At 40.6% G+C, this 19980-nt stretch overlaps 1 protein-coding gene across 1 annotated transcript in view; it reads right to left on the bottom strand.

Moving 5' to 3' along the window:
- The window catches only part of HPSE2 (heparanase 2 (inactive)), a 717063-nt gene extending 704898 nt beyond the window's left edge, over nucleotides 1-12165 (bottom strand). Inside the window, exons 1-2 of the mRNA XM_070363563.1 lie at nucleotides 11744-12165; nucleotides 8705-8862 (exon numbers count right to left, since the gene is read on the bottom strand). Coding sequence (XP_070219664.1) covers nucleotides 8705-8862; nucleotides 11744-12033 — 448 coding nt within the window. The 5' untranslated portion in view covers nucleotides 12034-12165. The remainder of the gene's footprint in view (nucleotides 1-8704; nucleotides 8863-11743) is intronic.
- Nucleotides 12166-19980: the final 7815 nt, after the last annotated feature.

Below are 19980 nucleotides of genomic sequence, written 5' to 3'. Positions count from 1 at the left end.
GATTAAATATTAATCTCTGTAAATTCCTTAAAATAGTACTTAACACATAAGAAGCACCCAACAATGTTAGATAATATTACTATTATTAAGCAGCAGGGGAATATCCATCCTTCCATAGTATTTCTAAGATAATAACCCAAATCTGAGCAATTCAACTTTTCCCAGCTTTCCAATCTCATCTTCCATCTTTCAAGGTGTTTTTACCTTTCCAGGGCTAGTAAAAAATAAGGTACTGGTTCAATTTCCAAATCCCTCAATTCAAACATACAGATACAGATATGTACCCCATCTTTTCTAAATATACAGTTTATAGTTTTCATTCTTCATTCTTCACTACACAAAAAGCAAAACACATGCATCAAGGTTTGTAAATAATATAAATATTTCGTTTTACTTCATGTGTCTGTTCCATGCAATGTGATGATAGTTATCTCTATATGGATTTTTATGTGTATATCAACCACAGTGTTTTAATTTTAAATTCCTAGAGACAAAAATGATGTCTGCTTAAGTCAATCAAACATAAATTCTGGGGCACTTGGACTAAATTAGATCAATAATTCAGAGAAGAATTTCAGAAAAATTTAGAGAATGAGGGAGGATTAATAAGGACTGGCCCACCAGAAACCTCAATGAAAAAGGGAATTTGGGCAGAGCTTTGAAGGACAAGTAAAAATTTTAATTCAGGACAGAAAATCAGTGTTCAGGTAGAGGGTATAGGATGAGCAAAATGGAAAGACTTGACAAAGATTAGTCTGATTAAAAAAGAAACATGATACTCAAGACCATTGAAAAATTCTATTGAATATGTAAGACCACTTTAAGAGTATGGTTCATATTCTATTCCTCTTGCGTAGCCACAGTATCTAGCACTAAGCTTGGGATATGATTTATAATCAAAAAACATGTATTGAATTAAGCAAAATTATAGTCTTCCACTGTACTAAAGTGAACAAAACTGATTATGAAACCAAAAGACAAAGGAGTCCAACAAGATATCTATACCTTCTACAGCACTAGCTGTGTTAGCCACCCAGTTGTGTCCAGCTTTTTGTGACCCCGTGGACTACAGCCTGCCAGCCTCCTCTGTCCATGGAATCTCCAGGCAAGATACTGGAGTGGGTTGCCATTTCCTTCTCTAGGGGATCTTCCCAACCCAGGTCTCCCTCATTGCAGACAGATTCTCTACTGTCTGAGCCACCAGGGAACCTCCACAGTACTAGCTACTAGTCCACCAATGTGTATTTACTTGTCTACATCACTATCTGTGGACAAGTGCAAAAAAAACAAAACACACAAAATTCTTTCATGCTCATGTATTCATACTCTCTGTCTATTTTTATCTCTTTCTGTCTCATATATACACACACACTATTCAGAGTTCCAATCCATTACTCACAGACTGAGACAGCTGAAAATTTGATTAAGGTACTAAGAAGCACAGACGTTAAGAGTCTTAACATCTAATCCACTTTGATGAAGGATTCTCAGAAGAGGCTCCTTCCTGCCTCTACAAACCCAGACCATGTGACTGGCAGGCTGAAGAGGCCCACGGAATTTTGAAAGAAATTTCTTTTCTTCCATGAGGTACCCATGCCACCAGGAGGCCTTGGGAGAAGAGAAGATAGGATGTAAATAAATATGGCAAGAGAAATAGTGGTATCTGGTATTGGCAACAGCAACACAACAGGAACACACAACAATTTGTGGATTACCTTTGTACCCAATTATCAGGTGATAAATTATGCAAAATGTGGTTGTGATTGAAACATCTATTTTCTGATTCACTGAAATTAAGTCAACTCTACGAGCAGTAGACGAGAGTTTTCATATCTCTTCTCTACCACTTCCAGCACTAGATAGATCCACAATTACTAAACTGTGACCAAATGGCATGATAACTATCTTTGTGAGATACCACATTAAATTCACAGGGGTATATATAGTGAGCTGCAACTAGCACTCCGGACCTGGGTACCAAATTTCAAAAATTACAGAAAACACATCCACTTTGTTTCCAAAAGGCAGAATAAAATACACATAAAACTTCAGGTAATTTCTGACACCCTTTAATACAATATTAAATTGTGTCAAATCCTTCTAAAGTTGCTGGCAGACAAATCATGAAATGCTAAATGCTGACCTTGGAATGGAGGCTTTTCTTGGCCTAAAAAATCTTTAGAAACTATTTTTGGCTGATGCTCTGAAGTGATAAGAGGTCAGGAGTATATAATTTGACAACTGTACCTGGGCCTCATTCATCTTCTCAGCCTCAGCACCAAACGAGCCTGGAACTAGCTTCCTGTTCAATGAGTATATTCATGAGTGAATAAACATGAAATAGTAGCCTGTTTTTACTCTATAGAAGAAGAGTAATAAAAATTATCATGTAAATCCTAAAACCTTTACTTTATATACCCTATAAGAACCAAATTAATAATTTAGTTTTAAATTATCTGTGCTTCAAACATGCTTCATAACTCAAACCTCATCAAGTGCAGTTGTAACACACTTTAGCTAAAATATATGAATGTGTGCAATGATTTAGAAAAAAATGGGGAAGGGCAAGGGTCACTGCCCATGTTGAAAACATGTCCTTCCCTTCTCCAATAGAGTAAAAATATTTATAATAGCCTCTATTTTCCTATAGGGCCAATTCCATTTTACTATGTTTAAAATTCAACATTCCCATCATCTGATCTGGATTTACCCAACCAAACTTTACTCTTCCACATGTACTTTCTTCTTTTGTAATTACATATTTTGAAGCTAACAAAAATACATTACACTAGAACTTCTTTAAATCCAAACTAGACATTTGAGAAAAAGAATATTTTTAGAATATTCATTCTATTCATTTAGAATATTCATTCTAAGAAAATATTCTTAGAATATTTTCTAGTATGTGCCTTTCATAAATTATACACATTTCTGAATTAACAAAAGTATGCAAATAGGCTTCTATAAAAAGAAATGTTATGCTTCTAGCAATATGAACTAAGATAATTTCTAACATGTACCTTCTATTTAGGCAGGGTGGTAAATAGGGTAATATTGCCCAAACACATAATTCGGCTTTGCCTCATGCTCTTTCCTTTGAATATAATGTCTTCTCTCCTCATCTCTATATTTCACAAGGCCCAACCTAACTCCCATGTAAGTCCAGCCAGTACTCATCTCTATTTTCCCTGTCAAATGTTATCTCACTAACAAGCTATTAGATCATTGATAGCTGGACAATGTCTTTTGAAGGGGAAAGGTCAAGTATTTTGTAGGGTATCCTTCAATTTGACTAGTGTTTTCTCATATTTACAGAGAGTTATGGATTTGAAGAGAGAATATCACAAAGGTAAAGTGTCCTCTCATCACATGATATCAGGGAATACATGATATCAACATGACTCATCTGCTGATGTTAACCTTGATCACTTTGTTGAAATGATATCAGACAGCTTCTCCACTGTAAAGTTACTATTTTCCCCCTTACAGACTCTCTTCTTTAGAAACAAGTTGTTAAATCCAGCCCACACTCAAGCAGAGAACAGAAGCTCCACATCCTAAATGTATCAAAGAATTGGTGGCCATATGCTAAAACCACCACAATAATTAATTAACACTATGAGAGAAATGTTTGATGCTATGCAAATATCCCATTTTGCTTTAAACTACACCTACTTATTTTAATACTGATTAGTGGATCTTGCCTACAGCAATAATTACAGTTGTGCTCTAATGTTGATATGGTACTGTATCTTTTATTTGTTTGATAATCTGCCATTTTGTCCAGCATCAAACTAAACACAGATCAGGTAATCAATAAAGACTTGTTAAACATAGTTGAATTTCAAGAAACACTTATGTAAAATAAAGTGAGACAGTGCAAAGTGTGTATGTTCAAGGCAAATATGTATTTTGGCAGTTGTGCTGTTCATATGTCATATGTCCTGATGGATGGACTGAGAATAGAAAGACAAAGAATTAACTACCTCACCTCTACTAAAACTAGGAAAACTTCCTGGAGAAAGGAGAACAATAATATTAGTTGTATAGTGCCTTAGAGTTTACAAAGTGTACTCCACATTCATTATTTAGGATTTCAGAAGCTCTCAGGAAACGAAAATTGAAAACAACATTTAAATTTGTGAAAAGGTACTATTAAACTGTGAGTTGGAAAATTAGATGTAGAAACTACAAAAGGTCAACCAAGCAAAACTAAAGTAAAGGCAAAGAAGAAACAGATATGATAAAAAAAAAAAAAAGTGTGACTCCAGTGCAAGGCTTTAAATCAGGTGGTAAAGTTGATTTAACACACAGTATTAAACCAAGGCACTTAGACTACCAAAGATAAAGAGAACACAGTTAAAATAATGAAGTATGTCATTAAATAAATATTAAGAATGGACTTCATGGGAAAATGCATTGAAGGTAAAAAATGAATAGAATTTTTATGTATGTGTTTACACATTTCTTCATTGGCAACCTCCATTTTTCCAGTGCCTTTAACATGCTTTTAACCTAGTAGGCATCTAGAAATATTTGCTGAAGTTCTACTCTGTGTTAGAATGCTAGACATTTTGGGATATGCAACAATTATATATGGTCCCTTCCTATTAATAATTTACATTCTATTAAAAAGTAAAAGACAGAAGGGGCCAAAAGAAAGAAAGCTGCAACCGTCCAAAGAAAGAAAAGATAACTATGAAATGACCTGTTCAGGAAAGGCTTGTGGAAATAAGGGGCACTTGCAAAATTGGGTAAAGTGGGTTGTAAGATTTTAACAAAGCCAAGAAAAAGGCATTTAAAGCACAGACAGAATGGCTGAACACAAGGGGTTGAGATAAAGGTGTTTTAAGGAAACAGTGAAAATCAAGCAAAGCTGCAATAAAAGGTATATGAAAACATAAGAGTACAAAAGATAAGCTGAGATTTTAAAAAGGTTTTGAATGGCAAGTTGAGGAGTTTGAACATTTCCTGTAAGCAATCCAAAAATAATCAAAAGATTTCCAGCAAAAGAGTGACATGATGAACATGATATTTTAAAAATATTAAACTGGCTTTTGATGTGCACAATAAATGGTATATACCTTGATTAAAGATATGATTATGGCAGTAAAGAGACAGGCATACAAATAAAGCACACTGAATATATAACAAAGAGGAGCAGACTGTAGCAAAATAAATTTAAGAACAAAAGATTAACCTATGATTTCTTTGTTAGGAGCAAGAATAGCGTAACATCACATAGAACCGAAAGGAAGTTAGGCACAGGGTAAGACCCCAAAGTATGAAGAATAATCCTATTTCCTATTTTCATTTCTTCCATCATGTTTGTATGAAATTCAAGTTGCCTAAGCTAAAGTGGAATAGGTAACTGTATTAAAGGACTAACTAGAGAAGTTCCCAAAGTGATATATAAACAGTGACTTTAGAAAGAGGAAATGCAGCTGCCTTAAAATGCTTTAAAAGTATTCAGAAAATACAAGCCACATGACTTGCTAATTGCTCAGTTAGTTCAGAGAAAAACAACAAAAACAAAAAGTCACTTCAAGGTAGCAATATGAATGCATTAACCAGAAAAGTGTACATTACCCAAGCTGGGTATCAGTTCCTTTAAATGTTAGTATATAACAAAACCAAGTATTAGTCTCTTCTCTCATTACCACACACAAAAAAATAATCACTCTTATGTTCTCCACCTCTACTTCTTAAAGAGAATTCTCCCTACATTTTCTTAACCCTCTCAAACAATTCCCTAATTCTATCTCCTTTCTTCTATGGTCTTTCTTCTTTGGTCTACTGTATTTTATTTACTTCTTAGTTCCACTTTAAAATATTAAATATATATATTATAAATTTTCTGAAGCTGCCTTTAATAAAAGTAGGAATATTTAGCCTTCATATTTAGCCTTTGCAGTTGACAAAATATTTTATACACATTACCTCTCAGAACCCTCACAGAAGCAATGCACAGCAGGTATTATCATCATCCATATATTATACAGAAGCAGCAAGCCCAGGGCCACATATTCATAAGTGATAGAGTCAGGCCTGAAATACAGGTTTTCTGAATCCAAATTCCATATTCTCCTCCCTATGTCACTCAGTTTCATCATGTGCCAGTAGCTATATCTAATTATTCAAAATGTATGTCATTATTCTATACTATGTTTAAGCCAATACATCTCTTTTTTAAAAAAATTAGGTACTTATGCCCAAATGACCCTATTACACAGCCATTTACTGAGAAAACCTAATTATTTTATGAGGCTCATTATGATGATAGTTATCACTAGATGAAAAGTGATGACTGAAGTATAATATTTACAAAATTGCTGAGCCTATACCAAAACCATTTTTGCCTTTAATTCTGCAACACAACATGTAACAAGACAATATGGGTGATTTAAGGATATGTGAGCATCAAAGGACAGAAACAGGGCATTCCTACTCTCTTTAGCTGTGCAAAGGCCTCAAATACTGATATAGTTCAGAGCATCTTATTACCAGGGAGACATAAATCAAAAGGAGTTCAGCTAGGAGCAATAAAACAGATTAGTGTCTGGAAGGACTGACTTTAAAGAAAGTTTTAAAAGAATTAAATCCAGGTAGTCTAGATAAAAAAACAGCTAAGAGGAAACCTGTTTTTTGAAGCTGACACTCACAACAAAGAAATTATTTTGAAGATAAATGTCTAAAACAGTGCAAAAAGGAATACTCACATATTTGGAGAATATAAAGGGAAAATTCAGGAGAAATTTACCAACAAAAACCTATGGGACAAAAGAACTTTCTCCCACAGAAGTGGTGAAAACTACATTCCTAGAGATATTTAATACCATGTTGGACAAGACAAGAAAAGGATTCCATATGGAATGATACTGTACTGGCCCCTGAAGTGGTGGGAGGAATGAAGATGACCTCTTAGATCTTTTCTATTTCTGATTTTTTCCTAATTCTATGAAGTTTTATGGAGCACGGCCTTCTACCAATTTCCTTTCTCCCCGTGATGCCCACTTTCTCCTTTCACAAACGGAAACAAATTGTAACCTTCATTTTAAGCAGATCTCCCATTCTCAGTGAATATGTAATATAACCCTAGGTACAAATTTTGGAGAAAAAGGCTAATTCCTAAACTTATAATGCCCCCCCACTACCTCCCACAGTGGTTCCTGGGACTCTTACAAGTTTTTTCACAAACTAAAGACGAAGTAGTTCAAATGGACTCAAAGAAGAGCAGTTTCATCAGGAAAACCATTAATATCCTCCCTTCTTGTACCTGAACACAAAGCTGACAGTGACCCTGGGAGCTAAAAAGCACTGGGTCAAATTACCATCAGAGCTGCTGCTCGGGATTATCTTTTAGCTTTCAGCCTTTTATGTTGAGTGACAGCAAAGTCTACCTGCAATCCACATTTTCATAGTAATGACATTTACCTTTGAAAAGATGTAGTCTTAAACACCTACACACTTGGCAAATGTTGTAAAAGAGTAAGTCTGATTCAGGATTCAAACTCAAGAAGCCTCAGCCTTGCCCTCTTTCTCATCTGACACTTAAAAAAAAAAAAAAGTTTCTCAGCCAACCTTGAAATAGATCCCAACTCTCCAGAATTCCTGTTCAGTGAAAGCCCCAGAAAATACAACAGGCTTTTCCTCGTTTTGCTGATTTATAAGGACAAGATGTAACAAAATCCAGGGAGCTCTGAGAACATGTCCCTGAGCCCTTTAAAAATAAAACTGTAGCTCACATATGAAAAGGGACAGCAGGGCAGAGATAGTCCTCCAGGAATGGACACTAATGCTTCTTCTATGCAATCTAAGGTAGAATCTAATCTTCTACCTTAGTGGCTGAAGACCCAACAATTGCCATCTTGCCTATTTTACCCACAAAGAAAATTCATTGATATTAAAACCAAACCCTCTAAACAATTTTTAAAAATATTATTTTCACTTTTCCCTAGTAAAAAAGAGACTGTTCGTATATTTAAAAAAAAAAAAAAATTGGCCTCTCATATTAGAATGGGATTCAGAGTTTTCAAAGCCCTTCCAGCACTCAACTCTGATCCTGGCAGGAAAAGCTGGCAGTTATAACCCCATTTTGAAATTTAGGGGGTGGGAAAGTGTGATTCTGAGATTAGGCAGTCTAAAGGAGAACTCACTGCAAAGATTTTCAAACCTTTCCAACAAGGGACCAATCTAAAAGGGATTGTTCCAGAAAATTTTAGTGGATTTCAAAAACGGCTGAAGACCGGTAGCCTCATCTCAGGAAAGCAAGGAATAAGAAAAACAAAAGGCAACTTTTCCTATAATTTCAAGAAGGAAATGTGACCCTGACCCTTTAACAGCCTACGAACCTGAAAGAATTTTCTCAAGAAATTCCTTGAACTTTCTCCCCACAGGACTAGTCAGCCAGAAGTTTTGGCTACTAGTTCTGGGCCTCTGTCTGAGACTCATCCGCCCAAGAAAAGCCAGGAGCCTGGACAAGGAGAACCTGAGGAGCCCCCTTTACCTAATCACTTCAGAACTCCCACACTCCTGTGTCCCCTCGCCTACAGCTACCAGTTTTTCAAGTGAGCTCCAACCTGGTCCTCCTCCAAATCTGCACGCCCCCTCACACACACACACACACACACACACACACACAGATTGCTCCCCTGCACTCCCCAAACTTTACCCACCCAACAAAAGTGGGAACCAAGTTTCTCACCATCCTCATAGTTTTTGAGATAGTAATCCGGGCCGGGACCCCCACGGCTTTTTGCCGGGTTCCTCAGGTTCTGGAACTGCAGGAAGTCGGTCCTTTTGCCCCCGAAGCGCAGAAAGGCGGGCGAAAGTCCCCGGGCCAGGGTCACCAGACGCTTGGAGCTGCAGGGGTAGAGAAGGAGAAAGGAAAGGATACGGGGGACAAGCGAGAGGCCGCAGGGCACCAGCAAATCCCTCTTTCTACTCTCTGTGGAGTTTCGCCTGGCACCCTAGCCCGCCTAGCTTTGGGCCGAGGGACCCGGCACTTCGCCTCCTGCGCCCAGCTGGTCGCGGCCCTCTCCTTCAGGCACCCCGACGGTGCTCACGTAAGGCAGTATTTACAAAGAGTTAGACTGTTTGTTAACAGTGTGTGCATAGGTGGGGGTACGCTTCTGCTGAGAATACTGGACTAAGGCGCAGTTGCTGGGCTTCTGCCCCTGCCGGGAAAGCGCTCCGAAAGGAGTCGCGCAGCGCAGGGACCTCGGGCTCCGACGTTTGCCAAACTTCTCGGCTGAAAGAGGGAATCTGCCCCAGGGGCAACCGCAACCTCTATGCAGAAGGTGAAACCCGCCTTCTCTCAGACCAGGCACCTGACATCAAGTTTGATTCTTTTTTCTTTTTCTCAACGCCAGTTGATTTTCCTTTTCCACTACCTTATAACAACTGCATGCATCTCCCAAATCCTTGTCTTTCTGAGAACACTCCCTACACCCTTGCACAGTAAAAGCAAGGTCTCTTCGGTCCCTGAAATAACTCAGCCAGATCTCAGGTAAGGTAACGACCTTCTCTCCACACCCCCCCCCCCAGTTGGGCTCCATCTTTTTCCATTCCCACTTGGGATCATTTGGAAGCTCTGAGGAAAGTGAAGTTTGCCGAAATGTGGAACGTGCGCGTCGCAGCAGACTCTGAAGAGCATCAGAACAATGGCATTTACAGCTATTTAGGTTCAGGATTTCCATAAATACGTTTTTTAAAAGCCAAAAGCTAATTAGGGAAGGCGCAGAGAAGAGCAATGCGGATACGCTTAATGCTAAGGGCATCTGCTATTGAGTTTCGGATTTCTAAGTTATTTTTAACGCTTTTCTGGTTCAGGTTCTGAAAATGCAAATCCAAATGGTACTAAAGAGCATCTTGAAGACGGTGGATAGGAAAGGGGGGGTGGGGGAACAACGGAGACTCCGGTTTCAGAGTTTCGGACAAAAGCTGTGGCCGCCCAGAGAAGTCCCAGTAGGGAGTAGGATACCCTGGCCGTGGACTCCAGGACTGCGTTACCAAGCGGGCGCAATCGGGCGTCGTGTGGGCCCACGGCTGGCAGAGGAGACCGTCGCGCGAGTCCGGCCCCGCGGAACCGGCGTTTCCAACAACCATCCAGCCGGAAGCCTGCACAGCCAATGCAAATACGCCCCGCCACGGCTTCTTTCCCGAAAAGCCGCCTTCCACAGTCTTTTCTGAGGCAAGCATTTAGCGAGAACAGTAAAGGTTTTGTTGTTGTTTTTAAGATAAGAAGCAAAAGAACTCCAAAGGAGTCCGCGCAGCTGGAGAACCGCGATGCAAGTAGGGAGTGTAGTCGCCCCCCCGTCGCCGGCCCCCCACCCCACCCAACTCTCCGGGAGAGCTCAAAGACGCGCGCTGCTGCATGAAGAGCTGCCGAAGAGGAATCCGGGCCGCGCAGAGTTGTTCCCGCCCTCCCAGCAGAGGCGCGGGCAGGAACCGAAACGGCCTCGGCAGCCGCAACAGCAAGCACTCAGCCTTCCCGCAACGCTCGCTCCACGTGGAAGAAACGCCCCAAACTGCGCTTCCCGCTACCTGCAGCGTCCTCCCGCCGGGCAGAGGGCAGGAGAGACCCGGAGAACTGAGGGGCGGGCGCACACTAGAAGCAAACTCGAATTTCGCGGAGAGTGAAAGATACTCACGAAAGACGCACGGCGGACGCGGCCTCAGGGCAGAGAAGTGAGACTGAGAGCGCTCGGAGCTCTTCGAGGGAGCCCACAGCTGAGCTCCAATTTGGAGGGGATTTTTTAAAACTCAACATTTGTATTCGACATTGTAGACAATTTATTTATTTTTACAATGCAACCCTCTCCCTGTTGTGAAGGGATCGTGGTTGCCTAACTGCTGAACAGTAATAACCGGGGAGAGGGTGCGCCCCAATTAAGAGTCCAAGCCCTAAAGTAATGTAGAATCCACGATTATAAATCTCCTGGCTTCCTAATCCACCGGTGCGAGACTCAGACCTCCGAAACATCCCTAGAGTATTTCTAGGACCCTTTCCGCTCTCCTTTTTTACGCTATGACCGCAGCGAGGGTTCTTTCTTTCTTTCAAGAAAAACTAAGCTATGCAGTTACCGCAGATTTAAGGAGGAGGGACTGGGGGACCATTCGGTCTATTAAAAGTATCTTTCAAAGTCCTTAAATTTGGAGAGGATAGCAGAGGATATAAAATTAAAACATCCGAACCAATTTGCCTACCGCTCAAGCCTCTGCCTAGATTGATTTTCTGTCTGGAAGTGGGAGAGAACTGACGAAACGATCTTTCCGTGGAAAATTCCACTTTCGTGCGAATCCCGCTTAAACATTCACAGACACACGCAGACACGCACTCTCTCACACACACCCATTCCTCTCGGGTCTTTGTTGCTCGAGACCTTTTCTTCGCTTTTGTAACTGCCCTGAATCTCTTGTTTCTCTTCAGAAGGAGTCCGGGAGGCTAATTGTGGATATATGTAAGCACAACATTTTTTCAGTCATAACTGATAAGTTTCTGAAATGCCTTCTGCATTGCAAACATGTGCATCTTAATAGAAAACATTGCTTTTCTCAATCACCAGTTACAGCCTAACAGCAAATATTCCTGGAGGAAGAAAACCTTTCTTCTCTTTGAGAGATCCGCCTGGTGTATTTTCTTCTTCTTCTTCTTCTTCCCCCTTTGGAATGGGGGGATAGGAAGGGGTGGGGGTTGCTACTTAAAAAAAAAAAAAATGATCCATCGAAGCCCCTGCCTTACCTTAAGAAATCGAGCCAGCCATCATGAATGATGGACGGATCCAGCTGCAGAGAGAGGAAGTTCTCATTGACTGTCCTGACTGGGTTCTTGGTGCTCACATCAAGTAGAATCAGGGTCTTTTCCTTCATACCTGGAGCTCTGTCTACAGGCAAGGGTCTCCTGTCTCCAGCTTGGGAGGAAAGGGAGCGATGGAGCAACAGAGCCAAGAAGAGAGCCACCGGGGCTAGGCACGCGGGGGGGCGGGAGTTGCTGGAGGGCATGGCTTCAGGGAAGGCACAGAGCACCCTCATTAAATCCCTCTGATTTAAACCTCTCTTCCTACAGGGTCTCGCTGGTGACTAATTGTCCTTATCTAAAGTGTGTGTCTGTCTGCCTCCCCCCCCCCTTTTTTTTTCCCTTCCTTTCCCCCCCTCTCTTGAGCTCTCTCTCCCTTTTTTCTTTTTTCTTTTTTTTTTTTCCCTTCAGTGTTTTGGTGCTGGTGGAGCGAACTCACGCCCCTAGCCAGCCTTCTCAGAGACTCGTGCCAAGAGTACTCGTTCACCAGCACCGCCCCTTTAAGAGATTTCGACTGCAGACATTTTTTAACTTTTTAAAGGTAAGGGGGTGGAGGGGGGGAGGCGGGAAGTAAGAGGAAGGGGTGGTGTTGTACCCTCCTGATTTAACCCTCTAGGCTCGGGAAGCGGAGGGAGGGATCGAAACTATACCGTTGTAACATTTGGGGTACGGGCGGGACGTCTTGTTTTTACTTCCCTCCCAGTAAGGCTCTGGGGAGGGCGATTCTAGCTGCGACCCCGACGCGAAAGCCCCTGCGCCATGGAGTCGAGGCTGCACCAGTCGCTCGCCTGTTTGCCCTGACAGCGTCTGGCATTTCGACTCCTCCAGGCCCTTCTCTTTGGGGTAAAGCAGCGAGAGCAAGGCTGCTTAAGTTGCAGAGGGGTCCTGCAGTGGCGACTGTGATTCCTGCCAAAGCACAGAGAGCAAAGGGAGATTCCATGGATCCAAGTATGGACCTCTTCGAGGCGCTGGGCAGACACACAGAAGCCGCCTCTGACCTCCATAGGGCAAAGACTGGCCAGAAGGAACACACAGAGTGACCAGATCAAAAGGTTTATCTGCCCGTGTGGGTAAAAGGCTGCCCATGGTTCCCATCTGCCTGCAGCTGAGGCCAAAATGTCTTGGGGGATTCACTATATACTGACTTAGGCCAAGTCAAAGCAACCCTGTCTATGCTTGCCTAGTCTGGGAGGCGTTGCGCCCATCTGAGCCACTGGTTGACTACTCCACTGCAGCAGCAGAGCCACCCCCTTAGCCCCACCTCTATATCAACCTTGGGCTCATCCCTCCCACCGGGAATTACACCTTTCTGGTGCCAGAACAGAACAGTAACACAATTAGGTTTCCAAACTTAGTCGGGAGCCAAAGCCAGAATCTTCCCACACTTAGTTCCTGGATGCTCCAGAACAGCCAAGAGCTGCAGGGTGCACCACCCGCCCTGGTTCATGGATCCCCAACCCACAGCACCTCCCAGGGTGCTAGGATTGAGCCCTAGGTCCCCAGTTAAAGTCAGAGAGAGAGGCCAGACCTAGTTTGCTGCAGTCATACTGTCAGGTTCCACCTTTCAGCTTCTTTCTGGAATAAAATGGGGCTTCTACTTGGCAGATGAAGAGAACTACTTTATGTGGTGTGGGGAATGCATGAGCCTCCCAGGGCCTACTGGTATCAAACATGCAAAACTCTTAAAATGCAGAGGCAAGGTTTTCCCCAAGGGCTCGTGAGCCAAGGGCAGCATCACAGCCACCAAAAAACAGCAAAATGGCAACCTACCTCTCCCTCCTTCCCCTCAACTGAAGTTCCTTGAAGAACTTCTACCAAACTAATCAACCAGGAAATAGAGCTTAGGTGGGTTAGACTGGGAAGTGCCATGAAGACCTTTTAGGAAGTCTGCATAAAGTGAGACCAAAGTGGAGGGGCGGGGGGAACCAAAGCATATTATTTAAAGATGATATTTAAAACCAAGATGTTAATATACTGAAGGATTAGAGGTGATCTCTGGCCCTAAGACCTGCTTCCCACAGTTCCTAAAAATGTCTAACACGTCTAGATCCTTGAAAATATGTGTGTGCTTCTATGTAAGGGTGTGTAGTATAGTGTGCGTTTCAATAGAAATTATTGTAATTTTTAAATGTGCACTGAGCAACTCCTAGAGATGGGAACAGCCTGATGAACAAAGGTTTTTACTTATCTTTGTATCACCAGAACCAGGCACTTAGTAGGTATTCAATAAATGCCTGTGAGCTAAATTAATGGTAAATCAAATCATGCTCAGCACACTAAAATCATAGACTGCTCTCAAGAAGAATGTGAAAATAAATGCATAGTTTTATTTGTGACAGTAAACTTTTAGGTTTCTTTTCAGTAATTTGTTTTCTCAGTTATTAGCATTTTTCTGGTCATCTCCTTTAGGAAATACTTATCTTCCAAATTCAGAAGCCATTAGTTCATTGCTTATACTCAGAATTAAAACTAATTATATATTTTTAACAAGGAGTCAGATTTTCCAAGGGCTTAAACACCTTCTGGATTACAAGTGAATGTACTTTCAGAAGCCACATTAATCGGGACCAGAGGAAGACCACCTGAATGAAATAAAGAAATCACTCACCCACTGCTGCTGCTAAGACGCTTCAGTCGTGTCCGACTCTGTGCGACCCCATAGACGGCAGCCCACAAGGCTCCGCCGACCCTGGGATTCTCCAGGCAAGAACACTGGAGTGGGTTGCCATTTCCTTCTCCAATGCAGGAAAGTGAAAAGTGAAAGTGAAGTCGCTCAGTGGTGTCCGACTCTTAGCGACCCCATGGACTGCAGCCCACCAGGCTTCTCCATCCATGGGATTTTCCAGGCAAGAGTACTGGAGTGGAGTGCCATTGCCTTCTCCGACTCACCCACTAGATGTCTATAATTAATATACCTTTCAAAAATAGCTATTCCTGTGACTAAGAATGAACTTGGTTATAATGAGAATCTGCTTAATTATAAATTTTATCCATATTTTTTGTTAGTAACCCAACCATTCAGTAATTTCTCGGTGGCCTAGTTAATTACTTTAACCCGTATTCAGTGTCTTCACCAGAACCTCTATGTAGTATAAAAATCAAACCCAACAAAACAGTGTTTTTTTTCTTACTTCCTGAGGAAAACCATCTCTCTAGCCTGGCCACTGAAACTCTAGCCATGTCCAGCCTGAGGACATCTAGGCAAATAAAGTGATTCAATAACATTTAAGGAGTCCTAGATAGTCCTGATTAACTCTGAGATGACTTGCTTAGTCCTTTGGTCTAGTTTGGATATAACTCTCCACAGGGCTACTCTTTCCAAATAGGACCTCCCTCCCCATATCACAGTTTTTATCTTACCTCTCATCTAACCCTAATTATATTCTGTAAGTAGCTCATTGTTAATGCGTATATTGATGTTTCTATCCTATCTTTTGTGTGCCAGGTGATAACAATCTATCTCTCTTCTGCCTTAGATTGTAATTTCCAAGGGGATAAGAATTGGGACTGTATAAAATATGAATTACTGGGAACTAGATGCATTGAAATCTCTCCTTGGAAATGCTCTGCCTGGTGTTACTGAATGGTCCTTGGTCCTTATAGATAAATTATTTTGCTTTCTGGGAGTCTAAGTTTCCATATTTGTAAGAAATCTTGAAGATTAACTGGTCCAGTGATTTCTAAACAATAGGATTTCAAAATAAGTATTAGTGTGGAAGAACCAACATATTTGCCAAATTTTTATTTTGTCTAGTAAGAACCTTAAATGTATCAACTACTTATTACTATTTTTTCCCAAAAGAAAAGGACATTAACTGCCAAAAAAGAGCTGAAATGATATGTCAAAATAAACAGCAAGTGTGTAAACTGAATAAATTTAGCTTCATGAAAAATCACTATAATATTTTATCATTTCATCTCAGAGCAATGGAAATATGCCAGTGACCAATATGGGTACTATGACTGGTGACTGGAACTAACGATTTATCTTGTGTTTATGGCCAAATTCTACTTTGTAACATACAGTCAGGATACTTTTTAATGATGGTCGTTGTGACTATAATAATTTCTTTCCAGTCTCCTATGCTTTTTCCTCATTTTTAGCTTGTCACAAACTTATTGACTCCCTTTCCTTCTATTAAACACAGAAAATCATTGTAATTTCAATGCCTGCTTTCCCCTTCTGAGAGAACTATTCCTCCCTTCTGAGAGAACTATTCCTTAATGTCTAATAGCTAGGAAAAAAAAGAAAAAAAAAAATTCATTCCACCATAATGGGACAGGAAGCATGAAGCTACAGCAGCCAGTCCACTGTGTCATTGCTGCCTGGGTATTTGTCCATGATGACTACTATTTATTGATATCTTATGGTCCAGGCATGGTGCTCAGGAAAATCTCACTGATCTTGAATAACTCTGAGAGGTAGATACAATTCATTATTACACCTAGTTTACATATAAGAAAATGGAGACTCAGACTTGTTAAGCAACAAATGCACAGCTAATAAGTGTTCCCATCACTTCATGGCAAATAGATGGGGAAACAATGAAAACAGTGACAGACTTTATTTTCTTGGGCTCCAAAATCACTGCAGGTGGTGACTGCAGCCATGAAATTAAAAGACACTTGCTCCTTGGAAGAAAAGCTATGACAAACCTAGACAGCATATTAAAAAGCAGAGACATTACTTTGTTGACAAAGGTCCATCTAGTCGAAGCTATGGTTTTTCCAGTAGTCATGTATGGATGTGAGAGTTGGACCACAAAGAAAGCTGAGTGCCGAAGAACTGACACTTTTGAACTGTTATGTTGGGAAAGATTCTTGAGAGTCCCTTGGACTGCAAGGAGATCAAACCAGTCAATCCTAAAGCAAAGTAGTCCTGAATATTCATTGGAAAGACTGATGCTGAAGCTAAAGCTCCAATACTTTGGCCACCTGCTGCAAAGAACTAACTCATTAGAAAAGACCCTGATGCTGGGAAAGATTGAAGGCAGGAGGAGAAGGGGACGACAGAGGATGAGATGGTTGGAGGGCATCACCGACTCAATGGACATGAGTTTGAGCAAAGTTCTGGAGTTGGTGATGGACAGGGAAGCCTGGTGTGCTACTGAGCGACTGAACTGAACACAGTTAATAAGTGTCAGCAAGGATTGAAACCCAGGGCACACTGACTCCAAAGCATATGTCTGTGTTAACCACCACTCTCTAAGGCTAAAGTACTGTATTCCCTCAAACAACTGGTCAACTTGTCCCAACTTTTCATGGGAAAACCCCTGGAACAGGAGTTGGAAGACCTGAGTTTAAGTCCTATATTTACAGATTCTACATATTCTAGCTTTGTTACCTTGGGTACTTTTAAAAAACTGTTCTAAGTCATAGCTATACAGGCATGCCAGGCTCCTCTGGCCATGGAATTCTCCAGGCAAGAATAGTGGAATGGGTAGCCATTCCCTTCTCCAGGGGATCTTCCTGACCCAGAGATTGAACCCAGGTCTCCTGCATTGCAGGTGGATTCTTTACCATCTGAGCCACCAGGAAAGCCCAAACATAAATGCTTTTGCATTTGAAGGCAAAAGGAAAAGGGGATAGCAGAGGATGAGATGGTTAGATAGTGTCACCAGCTCAATGGATATGAATTTGAGCAAACTCTGGGAGACAGGGAAGGACAGGGAAGCCTGGCATGCTGCAGTCCATGGGGTTGCAAAGAGTCAAATACAACTTAGTGACTAAACAACAACAAATCACAGCTGCTGACTCTAAAATTAATATCTTTAAATAAGAAATTAATAAAATGATGTATGGAGAAAGTGCTTTATAAATCCTAAAATATTATACAGTTGTACTACTTGTTTCTTGTTATTTCTTATTCCTTCTCCCACACTTGCCACAAATATATTCCCTTAATTGACAACTGGAGCAAGAATTAAGCTATATATAAATAACTTATTGATAAACGTGGGGGGAAAGTCAACTCTGTCAATAAATGGAGTAATAAAATGAGTATGTTCCACATATTTTAACCCTGCCGGCTCTTTTGCCTATGATTAGCATCTGATAAACGAAGAAAAGTTAAATAGGTTTTACGTGCCTTCTTCAGTTCTCCACTGGGAGAGGGGAAGACAGGAGTGGAAAATGGACAGTTTTGGGGAATAAGAAAGACTGTGCTCTCTGTCCTGCTTAGAGGAGCAAGGGATAGCAACACTTTCTCCATATGGAAAGTTGAAGGGGAAAAGAATTTGTAACTGATTGTTCCACCTCATTATATAAGAAACTCTAACTTGATTATTTTTTTTCCATTGTTACCATCAACCAGTAAACTTATGTGGGGAAGATCATAACCATAATAGATGTAGTTAACTCATTAATGAGTTCAGTTTGAAATCCTTTAACATTTTTGGAGGTACGGATGACAGAGATTTGAAGAACTGCTATAGGTTAAAAAAAAAAGTAACAGAAAAATATCTCAAAATTATTAATGTCCTAAGTCACACTCACTGAAGAGATGTCCTGTCTGCCTTTATACATTCAGGTAAGTCCTGAAAAGCAACGTGTGACACTGGAAACTGTATGGGCTCTACAGCTCAAATGACTTTGACTAAAACCCAGTTCACAGTTTCCTGCCTGCTCATGTGAACCTTTGGTGAATAAGTCATTTATTCCTGCTGAGCCCCAATTTCCCCATCTATAAAATATGCATAAATATACTTCCCTCCATGTGCACTGTGAGAATTAAATGAGGTATTAGTTCCTGGCACACAGTTACTATTCAGCTATCAACGTCACTGATGGGATTTCATATTGGAAATAAATGTAATTTGCATGGATAAAATAAGAAATTTATACACCTTCACCTGAAATCTAAGGTTTCAAAATAGTATAATAAGAGCTTCCCTAGTGGCTCAGACCATAAAGAATCTGCCTGCAATGCAGGAGACCAGTTTGATCCTTGGTTCAGGAAGATCCCCTGGAGAAGGGAATGGCAACCCACTCCAGTATTCTTACCTGGAGAATCCCATGGACAGAGGAGTCTGGTGGGCTACAGTCCATGGAGTAGCAAAGAGTCGGACACGACCTGAAATCTAAGGTTTGAAAATAGTATAATAACTTATTTATATACTGTCCCATTTTATGCTCATAGCTTAGATTGGACAAGCTGTCTCCTCATAATTCAGGTAAGGAAATCAAGAGGCAAAAAATTCAAAATGCCACTTCTTGAAGGACCTGAGACTAAAACCAGCTCTGCTGAATGAAAACTAGACTACACTTTCAGTGTGTTTGTTATTGAAAATACCTGAGAACTTTTACATATAAAGTCCCAGGACAAAAATACAAATTGCCTTTCATATGTTTTATAACTTCATTATGTTGTTTATACATACCTTAAAATAACTATAAGCTGTTTATATTATATAGTTTCCACTATACCACTTTCTGAGTGAGATAATTCTAAGAAATAACACTAAAGATAATTTCTAAGAAAGTAAAATATGTATATCATATTTATTTCAATTACCTCCTATTTCAGCCTCAACAATGAGAAGTTGAGCCTGTAATAAAACAGCTGCCTGGAACACAATTGTGTCACATAAACGAATAGCTTTTGCTCCCTAGGCTAATGGCACACTTTGACCTTTTTAAATACCCTAATGTGCTTAGTTCATAATAATGGGAGTTATATAAATATTGACAACAGAAAGACTACCACAGGTTCAGTTCACTCCTCAATAATAAAAATCAGCTGACACACTCTATCCATACATACTTACTCAACTGAGTATTTTGCCTCTGCTTAAACTAACATCTAGATCCCTAATTCTTTGGAGTAGTTTTGTCCCCACATAAGTAGATCCAAGTTCTTCCTCATTCAATGCCAGTTGTGCTAAACCATACCTGCCTTAACACTCAGCAAATTTCCCAATTCTTCTACTCCTTTTGGTCACCTAGAGATATTAACATGACGTGACTTTTAGAAAGTATGTTTCATTTCCATCAGATACTTTAACTTTCTTTTTTGATCTTCTGAAGCCTAGCCATAATAATACTGTGTTTAAAAAATTAAAAATATTTTTCCGGGACTTCCCTGGTGGTCCAGTAGCTAAGATTCCATGCTCCCAATGCAGGGGTTCCATATTCCATCCCTCATCAGGGAACTAGATCCCACATGCTGCAACTAAGAGTTTACA

The sequence above is a fragment of the Bos mutus genome, chromosome 26, assembly GCF_027580195.1.
Source record: "Bos mutus isolate GX-2022 chromosome 26, NWIPB_WYAK_1.1, whole genome shotgun sequence".
NCBI classification, from domain to species: Eukaryota; Metazoa; Chordata; class Mammalia; order Artiodactyla; family Bovidae; genus Bos; species Bos mutus.
This window is presented reverse-complemented; position numbering and strand designations above follow the sequence as displayed.